The following is a 12,163-nucleotide window of genomic DNA, read 5'->3' on the forward strand; positions in this document are numbered from 1 at the left end:
CTATGTCGCAATGGTTTCACGGGTATTAATTTGCATGTTATTCCGAAAACATTTATGAATTGGGAACACATTGAAATGAGTGATATAGCACATTGAGTAGGAAATAGTTACTGTGGATATTTTGGTCTGAAGCAAATTGTCGGATTAACTTTTTTCTCCGAGACATTGTTGTGATACGTTTTTCTCTGTGAAGTATCAGGATGGCATTTTTTTTTTTATAGCAAAATTTCAAAACTTTTTGTTTCACGTGGTCCCTTTCTACAATTTTTTTTCTCTCTCATCGCCCCCTACTCAGGCCAACCCATTGATCCTATTCACATTCCATAGCTTACGCCGCCCCGCCCCGGACTTTCATTACCCCCTTTGGACGACATTTCCCACTTTCGATAACACTGCTCTAAACCATTGTTGGAATATGAAACTTTTGTCTGAAGCATTGTTCGGAAAATATTTTTTGTCTGAAGCATTGTTCGGAAAATATTTTTTGTCTGAAACATTGGTGGATAAACATTTTTTTCTCGGAAGGACTTTTGTTGAATAGGGGCAGAAAATTCCTCTAAAGCATCTTTTGGAAAACATTCCCGTCTGAAAGCATTGTTCGGAAAATTTTTTTTGCCGGAAGCATTGCTGGAATAAAATGTTTGACTGCAGGATTGTTGGATTAAACATTTTCATCTGGAGAATTGTCGAAAAAACATTTTTGTTTGAAGCATTGTAGGAATAACATTTTCGGTAACGTATGGTCTATTTCAGTACGTGAAAATGCGTTGCGAAATGTTGATTTTTTTTTTTTTTTTTCTACATTTGGTGTCCGTTTTATAAACGTATTTAAACATGGTATCTACCACTCTTTACCATTCAAGCATTTGACACATTCATAACGAACATGATTTTAACCATTGCAATATATATTCAAACATAAGTATTGCAATTGAAACATAAGTACAAACATAGGTATTGCAATTCAGACATAAGTACAAATATAAGTATTGCAAATTAAGTGTATTCAAAACTTCAAACTTCTAAGAATACGATAGCGCTATAATATTAGCATCTCAATAGCCGCGCGAAAATAATTCATACATAAATTGATTTACATCCTTCCTTTGTAAGAAACGTATGATGATGGATTCGCAAACAAAGGAGAGAAAGGAGGAAAAATATAATTATATATATATTTATGACTCAATAAATTCAATTTCACGTTTCGATCGATAAACTTAATTTTATTTTGCGCAACAGAACTTTGCATAACCAAATTTATTGTGGCAGGTGGTTTTATTTTCACGTTATTTTCCTCCCGTGATTTTTAGTTTTTTTCTCGGTATTCGTGAATGGAGATGGATCCTTTAATGCATACACATGTATACTTTCTTAGAACTCATTCCAGTTTATACAATTATTCTGAATTTATAACCTTACACTGTTATATCCTCGGTAGTTTTAAAATGTTTAGATATACACCATATTTTTCCGTGCAAAATCCAAGTGTGGAGTTTGTTCGAGGATATATAAAATCCATGCTTCTATTGAAAATAGTCAAGTCATAGAAATTATTTAAATTTAATTTGTAAAATTATTGAGAATGAACGCTATAATTCTAAAATGCAATCGAAAATTGCAATGATAATGAATTAAGTATACAAAATGGTTCTGGAAATCAAATAAATTTCCTTTTGATCTCATTATCAAGCTTCACAAAAAAATTTTTTTAATAATCAAAATTCGCTAGCTTAATAATACTTAATAATACGATTAATGCAGTTGGGTTCAATTATTTTGTGTAAAGGAATTTATCAAACCTTTCAATATTCCGTCCGCTTCGTGCATTCATTGACTTGATTTCGAATTGGTCAGGATAGCATTTTTTGTCTGTTAGTAAAGCATTTTTATCTGAAGCATTGTTGGTAAAGCATTTTTAACGATTCATTGTTGAGATAGCATTTTTAACGAATCATTGTTGAGGTAGCATTTTTAACGAATCATTGTTGAGATAGCATTTTTAACGAATCACTGTTCAGATGGCATTTTGTCTGAAGCATTGTTGGAATAAAAAAAATTTCTAATGCATTGTCGAAAATGGCTTTTTTTTGTCTGAGAGCTGGAATGAAACACTACTGGAATGAAATTTTTGTCTGATTCATTGTTAGGATGAAATTTTTGTCAGAGGCGTATAAAAATGTTCTAAATTTACAAGTTAATTCTGTACACTCTCTGCAATTTTAAAATTTATAATATACACACCTCATACCTTGTTTTTCCATGCATAATCCAAAGGTGGAATTACCATGAATGATATACAAAATTCATTCTTCTATTGAAAATCGTCTAGTCAGAAATTATTCAAATTCAATTTTCTTGTATTATTAAAAGCGGACGTTATAATGAATTTGAAAATTGTAATAATAGCGAATTAAATAGAGCGAAGACCTGAATAACTACAGGGAACAATAAATTTTCTTTTGATCCTATTATCAAGCTTCTCGCAACAATATTTTTATTCTTAAATAAAACTCATCAGCTTGTAAATATTATAATAGTTAATATTAAACAATTGATGTGGCAGCGCTCAATTATGTGGCGGGGGGGGGGGGGTGTAAGGGAAATATATCAAAACCTTTTAATATTCCGTTCGCTTCGCGTATTCATTGACTTGAATTTCGAAATGGTCATTAGTATTTTTTGTTTTTGTTTTGTTTATGCTTTTCTTTTCATAATAATAACAATGATTATAAATGTTTGTCTTTGATCCTTGTCCTATTAGCTGTTGAATATTCACAAGGGGATTTATTTTCTCGTTCTTCTCTTCATCGGAGAGGAAAAAAAAAGGCCTTTTCGGTGTTTATTTTTGTTTCCGTCATTTATGCATTTTGCTTTCAACGTAAGAAGAGATAATTTTGTTTTAGGAGTATTTTTTCCCCTTTTGTTACTGGTTTTAATTTAGTATATTTTTATTTTATAAAAACATCAATTTTTTTTTTTTTTTTACTTGAATGTGCGTATTTCCGGAGTTCAGTGATTCGTGCCTGTTTTTTATGTTCGGCGGTGTTTTTTTCGTCTATTTGGAATTTTTAACTAATTCTTAGGGGATTATGATGCAAAATAAATAAGACGTAAGTGAGTGACGGGAAATTAATTTGATTCATTTGATACGCAATACACCAGGATATTATTGCGAGTCTGTTTGGAATTTTGTTTAATGAATTTGATGTTTTTCGTTATTTCAAGCACTGTATTTTATTTCCATTTAACTATCGAAGCGTTTCGTTTAAACCAAGGGTGCTCGACTTTTAGGTGATAGCGGGCCACTTCACTAGTTTCAAAGCGTGTCAATGATCTAGAAATATGCTGCGAGTCACTCCAGCGATTTGTAAATCGCTACGTGTCGTATGCAGCGGCTCAATTAAATCATGTGGAAATGTGCCGTAGGCCGCTCAAGTGATCTGGAACTGTGCCGCGGGACACAAGTTAGACAATTCGTTAGAAATTCCGTGGAAGAATGCGTCCGAGGTGCATGTACGGTTTAGTAGTAGTGGCTTCTAACTAGGGGGTCCTTGGAGAAGTTTCCAGAAGTACATGAGCTGGGGGAAACGACACTTAACTTGACGACTGAATACATTTATCCTTGATGAGACACTCTACATCAAAGGTTCTCAACCTTTTACAAATGTTTCTGCATTATTCTGTAAAGGAGTCTGGGGCCTTCCACATATTGACACGGGGTTCCTGGTCTTCGTATTATTAACCCGAAGATTCTATGGAACAAAAATTTAACAGCCTGTGGTGTAGGTCCAATGGGGGTCAGGTTGTTGAAGGTTGTAATAATTCTAAGTGTTTTCTCTTCGACTAAAAAATATTAATTTATCAGCAATAGTTTTGATTTTAGTGGGTATCTTTGCTCGATTCTGATGCATTTTAATTATACAGAAATATATACCATTGCTCATTCAGAGCGAAATATAGCCCATAGGATCTCGTGTAAATGTCTCAGTCCAGTATTCTCTTCATGAATTATTTCATATTCATGAAACCAAAGAAAGAATCTTCAATTTATAATACAAGCGTGTGTAGCTATGCCATCTCGTTAACTCTTGCCTTAAACAGGAACTAAGCACTTCATCTCCATGTTATTTAATTTTCTTTTGTGTTTCCTTAAAAAAAAAAAAAAAAATTAAGATTATAATAGTACTTGAATCTGAAAAGCACTTTATGCGGAAGGGGGGGGGGAAAACTGAACTAAATTAAACTTCAAAATCTTCTTCGCTATTATATAATGATCTCTTCCGATGGAAAGAAAACTTCAATCTTTCTTTTCATTAAAAAAAATTCATATTCGCGGGGTAAAATTTTTTTCTTGTCTGCCCCGACTCCTTATAATTTGAATCCCGGGTATACAAAGTCCACGGGGGAACAATTTAAATTTTTTTTCTCCTAAAGGAAAAAAAAAAACTAATGTGTCCCCTAAGGTCGATCAGATATAACTAAGTACTTTCAAAGTGGTGACACTCTTCGTCCCACCTCCTTGGGCGTTATTTTTTTCCTGTGGCAAAAACCGTAATTTACTGTTCCGTGTTCCTCGGCGGCACTTTATTAATTTTAAAACTAGTGAGTGACTAAAAGCTTTTCCGAGTCCTGATTTAGTGGCGGGGATCCCGTTTCGGGATAATGTTTTCTCACATGCGTGTTTGTGTGTGTGTGTGTGTGTGTAACGTCATATTCTTTCCCGAATAAAAAAAAAACGAATTTTAACAAGAAGTTTTAGATTAAAAAAAAAACCAGTGGGTTTTGTTCTGTGTGGAAATAGAGGTTAAAGACCTTGCAAGAGCACGCGTAAACTATTTGTCATGATAATCGCTTATTTGTCATAGACTTAATTATCTTACCCCCTTTGGTAATTATTCTCATGCAATTAACGGTAAAGCACTTAATCTTCTCCGTTCTCTTTTTTTTTTTTTTTTTTTGAACCTCGCACCTTTTTCCACTTGATTTGAGTTGCATGCGGATCGAGTCAAGACGTTAACTGCTGAAGAGTGTTTTGAATAATATGGGAAACGGAGGAGAAGTGTCTTTTTCCTACCTATTTTCAACAATGTTTTCGATTTCCTTTGCTGTAGTTTTTTTTTTTTTTTTATCCTTTTGTGAAGTTTTCGTTAAAGTGATACAGTCTCTTTTCGAAAGTGTGCGATTTACCACATTCGTGCTTCGAATGTGTAAAATACGTTTCCTCTTGGACGGGAAGAGGCCGTAATCGTACTTGAATTTTGCGACTGAATACATACATATTTATTTCCGAAAATTCCTCTAGCATTTCTACGCGGATTACGTCACTCAAATCAACTGAATGCCAATAAACCGATCTTAGCAAAACGAAATGCGTTTGTGGGTCTGAATTCTAATTTTTTTTTTTTTTTTTTTTTTTTTTTTGTGCTTGTGGGAGAAAAATATATTGCCAGAAAGTTTTCTGGTGACTATCTATGCTATTTTGAAGTGCCTAGGACTGATCTAACTACAGTGAAACCTCGATATAACAATACTCTGCGGACCAAGTAAAAATATCGGTGTAGCAACATTACCTTATTTCCATCAAATTTATGCTGCTGGTATCTTTTCTTAATCGGCATAGTTAGTACCACTAGCAAATGTGCTTCGATGTATTAATTCGCCGCAAAAAATTGTTATTGATTAGTTGATTCATAAAATTCAGTAAAATGTATTGTGCCCGTAAAGTTGTTTACTGCGATGCATTGTCATGTCATACATAAAAAATAGCAATATCAATTACTTCCTTAACGCTTTCGGTGATCCTGTGGTGAAATATACCGATGTAATAAAACACATTCAGAAGAACGAAAACAAGTGGCACAAAGTTAAAATCAAAATCGAATTCCAAACTATTTCGAGAGCAAATTATTTAAAAAATATCATTATATCGGTGTTTGAAAAATCTGATAAAATATCGTTATAGAGGGATTTATCGTAGTAAAGATTATCGTATCGAGAGAAGTTAAACATTAGCCCACAGGCAATTCTAAACAAGATTTGAGAAAATGTCGTTGTAGAGAGATTTATCGTTATATCGAATATTGTTGTAGCGAGGTTTAACTGTATATTTGCGAATGAGATACTCTTCCTTGTATTCAATTCCAGTTTGGATATACTAATTTTTAGTGAATAATTTGTTTTATTTCTATTTGCAGTGACCAAATTCATCAGAATAAACATCGGCGACAAGAACGACAACCCACCTTACTTCGAGCAAGCTCTCTACGAAGCTGAGGTCGACGAAGATGAGGACATTCAGCAAACCGTCATCACGGTCACGGCAAGGGACAGAGACGAATGTGAGTATAGACTTATCTATATTTGTTATTTATGGTATATTTTGTTAGAATATAAAAAGTACCTTTTACTGGAGTTCAATTCTTCTAAGGAATTAAAGTAAAACGTTCTCGCATCAAGAACTCAGATTATTTACAGGCTATTCGGTTGAAGTTCTGCTTTTTACTGCTACACGAAAAAGCTTCAAAAGGCTTAAATGATTCTGGTGGATTATCGGGGCACACATACGCAGAGACGACGGGTTCGTGGATTGGTTGGTTTCATGTTCTCCTACTTTGAGATGCAAATGCAAGCCCTTCAAAAATGATACTTCACAGCGAGCAGCAGAACCACAATATTAAATCATACACCCGAAGATATTGACTCGCGCCATTTTCTCACTTCCTATTTGGAAGATAGATGGTGGATTAATTAGATACATTTAAAATGCTTGGCACAGCTTGCCTACGGTTGAAAGCTTAGTAAACTTCCTCTGGAGATTACCTACAAGTTGTGGAGGGTCAGTAAAGTAATTAGTTTTTTTGTGTATTTAAATCTCTGGAAAATCTGTGATACTAATATTTGGTCAAACTTTTTGCTGTATTGAAATCTATACAATCTTGTCCTTAACGTGCTAAGTTCACTCGTATTTAATAACTGAATAAAACTTATCAGTGAGTTGTTTTAAAAAATTGAAAGCTTCTAGCACATCATTTAGAAACTTCGGCTCGAAACACGATTTCCTGAAAAAGAAGACAAATGGTACTTTCAGAAAATATAGATGGCATGAAATTGCAAAAAGAATCTAGATTTTCCAATCTATAGATATGTAATATTCTCAACGGAAGAAGAATTTCAACACAATAGATATTGAATTACCCTCTGATGATATTGTCAGTGCTGTATTTTCTCTACCGGTATTAATTTCTTCATCCATCCTGGAATTTATTTCATATGTTTCGAGAATTGATGAAATTCCAGAACCATTTATTTCATTAATTACAAATTTTAATGAATTTCTAAGTATTTTTATATCAAATTAATGAGATATATTCATTACAAATTTTTCATGCATATTTTTGTGTAAGTATTTTTCAGCAATTCTGTATATTCTGTAGTTATGTACTCGTTTTTTGGATGCTGAATGTGTTCAACCCTAATACACATGAAATATAAATCCAGGAAGGACCCCAAAAATTTCCTACAGACTTAGTTAAGGTGACCCCAGGCTGCAGTAAATTTCTTCTAGGAAAGAACATTATTTGATATATACAGGGTGCATAGGTAACAGCACGCATGGCATTTTACTGGCGAGCCGTTGATCCTAGAGGTATACTTCCAGTCAGAAAAAGTATCCAAATAACGTGTAGTACTCGGATATGTCGATCATGTTGCAAGGGTTGTATAGTTATTAAAAAAAAGTAAAAATTTCAATTTTTTTATGCGGGCACCCTGTGCTCAAAGTATTACTCTAGCTTGTGAGTGTAAGAAACCAATTATAAAGTTGTTGCCTGGTCTCTATTGCTACTGATGCCAACTAAAACAATTTCATGTTTCTAAGTGCAATATCAGGGTTCGTACAGTCCTTGAAAGTCCTTGAAAAAAAAAATTCCCTTTCAAGTCTTTAAAAGTCCTTGAAAAAAAAATAATGATTCTCGAGTGCTTATAAGTGCTCGAAAAAAAATTATTTTGTGTGAATCAAAACTCAAGTTTAACTTTCTTCCTTCAATTTTTGTCCCCCTTTCAACTCAGTCCCCCTCTAAACCAAATTCCACAGAACCAAAAATGTGTAGGGCAACAGTGGTATAATAATTATGTGACAATGTTCAAAACAGGACATATGTTCATTCATACCTGAGGTATTTCTATGCTCATAAAGATGTTGCCTAAAATCTGGCAGCAAAACACTGCGCTTCAGATATTGCTTCAATATATTTTAAACTATTGAATTAATGAATGTCAGTTGCATGTATGTGGGCTGACCATATTTCCTCGATAAAAATACGGGAAAATCGCCAATTGTCACCAAAAATGATAACAAAGGTAAGCAAAGTTGCCAATTATTGCTAAAATTGCCAAAAAAACACCAAAGGCAGAAAATAAAGCGCCATTGAATTAAAGCAGTATATTTAAATGGATTCTATGGGGAAAAAACATTAACATGACAATATTTAGAATCATAATATAATTAATAGGAGTGGGAAAATAATTTTAATACTTAATTTCAGTAAAGAATAAAAATTTCAATAGGCTTTGGTGAAAATAGCGGGACATTTTCATGAAAAACTTGGGATGGCCAAAATTACATGAAAATATGGGAATGTTCCAGGAAATACAGTTCATATAGTTACTCTAGATATATGATTACATGCTTTCTAATTTTTTTTATCGAAAGCAAAGTTCAATACTGTTTCAAACATAAAATGATTTCTGCTTAAATGTCATTTGCATACTAAACTACAATGGCTTTCTTTAAAAGCAAGACCTTTAGAATTTGACATTGTCTACAAGTTGAAATGAGAATTATAATTGCTTTAATAAGTTACATATCTTTAAAAAATTGGCATTTCAAAATTAAAAATGGGAATATTGAATATAAATTAAAAAAATCCTAGCAATTCATTTTTGTAAAAAAATCACGGTTTTTAAGAACTGCGATATAAATGTCCTTGAATTTTAAAATTTTGCCTGGAAAAGTGCTTAAATAGTCCTTGAATTTTTTTACTTTCATAGAGTACGAACCATGAATATTCCACTGGGATATTCGAATTCGAAAAAAAGTTGGGAAAAAGCAGCATGAAATGCGGGAAGCCGTTTTACCAGCATTTAATGCATTTTTCCCCCTTACTTTCCTCCATATTTTGAATTAAATATATCCAATATTATATATTGGAATATAAATATTGCACTTACAAATGTGGAAATTTTTTATAGTTGCGTCAGGAGAAACAGGGCAACAATTTTTTAATTGGGTTCTTGGGCAGATGGAGAATACTACAAAAAATATATATTTTTTTAAATTACTATACAACTCCTTTCAACACGAATTACATATCTGGGTACTACACGTTATTTGGATACTTTCTCTAACTGGAAGTATGATCCAGGAAGGACTCCAAAAATCCCAAAGAACCTCTAGGATCAATGGTTTTCTAATAAAATGTCGTACACCCTGTTAGTTATGTACCCTGTATACTATGGGATATATAGGATCAATTAATTCGTACATAATTTAAAAATTATTAAAAAAAACTTGAAGGAATTGGTTTCTTTGAATGTGGTTTGCAAAATAGTTATTCTTATGAGTTTTGAGACACGAGTTCTCACGAGTTTTTAGTTAACAGTTTTCCCGTACGGAAAATCCAAAAATCATCTATTAATCATACACCCACCCTGCATTTTATTGGACTCTGATTTGCCTATTTTCAATAATTTTCTCCCCCCCCCCCCTTCATCGACAAAAATTTTACTTAATTTTTTTCTGCCAAAAAAAAATCCCCTTTCGTGGGAGCTACGTTTCCGCAAACCGTATTCAAATATACCAATTCCTTCAATTTTCATGAATTTTTAAACTTTTTACGAATTTATGGAATAAATACATTCTTGTATCGTTGGCGAAAAAAACTTTAGCAACACATTTCTCTCCAGAAAACAAACAGAAGTAGTACAATATAAATTTCTTTCCGTTTCTGAACTCGCCTAAAGTAAGCTTCCAATACGATCGTTGAATTTTGAGTATTTTGAAATGAATCAGTTCACTTCTCTCGTCAAGAAATAGACAGATTCGCTTCTGAATCGTATGGCTTTTTTTTTTTTTTTTAATATTATTATTGTTATTATTTCGATCCTGCATCAGACGTATATGAAAAAAGCAAAGAGAGAAAAATGGATCCTTGAAATTTCAGAGAAAGATGCAAAGACACGTAAGAAGAAACTCCTCTTTTCTTGCCTTCACCCTCTCACACCATTCATAACTTTTTCTTTTCTCTTCTCACTCCAAAGATTTTTGACCGGAAGATTGAAATCTCGCGTTTGGATTCTTTCCTCATTCCTTGAAGAAAAGAAAAAATATTCCACACGAGAGAGAAAGAAAGAAAAGTGGAAGAAGAAAAAAAATCGTTCTGATGAATTCTCTTGAGAAAGAATTCAAGAAAATACCCCGTGGAAAAAGAATTTTCCGTTTAGTCAAATATTTTGTGTTTGTTCAGAGATGGAGTATGCAATATACTACATTGGTGGCGACTAGATATACTGTTAGGATAAAGATGGGAAACTAATTCATAGTCGGTTTCAGAAACTGATTTGTATAAAATTACATATTGAGGTATTCTGTGTGGCAGAGACTCCAAATAAAATCGCTATTTCCGGAAATATCAGTTTTATAGCGAGACTGACGCGCTCAAAATGAATATCGAATTTTTCATGCATTCAGAAACTTGTCCTTCATTGCATGTTGAGTCGGGATTATACCAGAAAAGTTTTATAAAAGCACTCTTTTATGGTATAATTCCGGCCTAAGATAATATAATGGGTGTTTTCAAAAAAAAATTTCTAAGAATAGTTTCTTTAAGAATTTTTTTGTAAGGGTATAGATTCTTCAGCAATTATTGCTAAGAATATTTTCTTCAAGAACTATTTCTAAGAATATAAAGAATAGTTTTTTCAACAGTTATTTCTGAAAATATGGTTTTTCAAGAATTATTCCTAGTAGTTTTTCTAAGAATTATTCCTAGTAGTTTTTCTAAGAATTATTCCTAGTAGTTTTTCTAAGAATTATTCCTAGTAGTTTTTCTAAGAATTATTCCTAGTAGTTTTTCTAAGAATTATTCCTAGTAGTTTTTCTAAGAATTATTCCTAGTAGTTTTTCTAAGAATTATTCCTAGTAGTTTTTCTAAGAATTATTCCTAATAGTTTTTCTAACAGTTATTTATGAAAATAGTTTCTTCAGCAGTTATTTGTGAGAATAGTTTCTTCAAGAATTATTTCCAAGGATTAGTTCTTCAAGAATTATTTCCAAGGATTAGTTCTTCAATAATTATTTCCAAGGATTAGTTCTTCCAGAATCACTTCTAAGAATAGTTTCTCAAACATTTCATTGCTAAAAGAATAGTTTCTCAAACATTCATTTCTAAAAGAATAGTTTCTCCAACAATTATTTCTAGGAATAAGGAATAGTTTTCTCCAACAATTATTTCTAGGAATAAGGAATAGTTTTCTCCAACAATTATTTCTAGGAATAAGGAATAGTTTTCTCCAACAATTATTTCTAGGAATAAGGAATAGTTTTCTCCAACAATTATTTCTAGGAATAAGGAATAGTTTTCTCCCACAATCATTTCTAGGAATAGTTTTTTCAACAATGATTGTTTTTAACAATCGCTATGAGTGTTTATCATATACTCATTAAACGCAGTTTTTGGATATTATATACATAGTGCACACTATGTTTTGCAATTAAAAATTAAAGAAAATTTGTATTAAAAAAATATCCACGTAGACAATCTATACAAGATTTTTTTTCTCTCTTGCATATAATCAATCTGACTTCATTGCCTCTTGATGCAATTATCAGATAGTCAAAAAGTTCTTGCATTAATTTGTAATTCTAATTAATCACCACTATTAGAAATTCCTCACTTCACTATCGATGTCTCCTGCTCTGGAAAACTCTTCTAATGGTTCCAGAATTTTTTTTCTTCCTGAGGAATATGTACTTAAGAATCACTTTCTTGGCATAATTCCCGATTTGAAGTATATGGTGGTTCATTCAATGGATCTAGTTTTAAAGTGACTCATAGAATTTTAATATAATTTATAACAGTTATAAACAAATAATCATATTCAA

General features: G+C 32.4%; 1 protein-coding gene across 1 annotated transcript in view; it reads left to right on the forward strand.

Annotated features, from left to right (window-relative positions):
* LOC149074895 (neural-cadherin-like) overlaps nucleotides 1–12,163 on the forward strand; it is a 345,557-nt gene that overhangs the window by 286,820 nt on the left and 46,574 nt on the right. Inside the window, exon 15 of the mRNA XM_089245836.1 lies at nucleotides 6,198–6,341. Coding sequence (XP_089101962.1) covers nucleotides 6,198–6,341 — 144 coding nt within the window. The remainder of the gene's footprint in view (nucleotides 1–6,197; nucleotides 6,342–12,163) is intronic.

The sequence above is a fragment of the Pholcus phalangioides genome, unplaced genomic scaffold (assembly GCF_987345545.1).
Source record: "Pholcus phalangioides strain wild (caught in Gottingen) unplaced genomic scaffold, Ppha-v1.0 ptg000016l_1, whole genome shotgun sequence".
NCBI lineage: Eukaryota > Metazoa > Arthropoda > Arachnida > Araneae > Pholcidae > Pholcus > Pholcus phalangioides.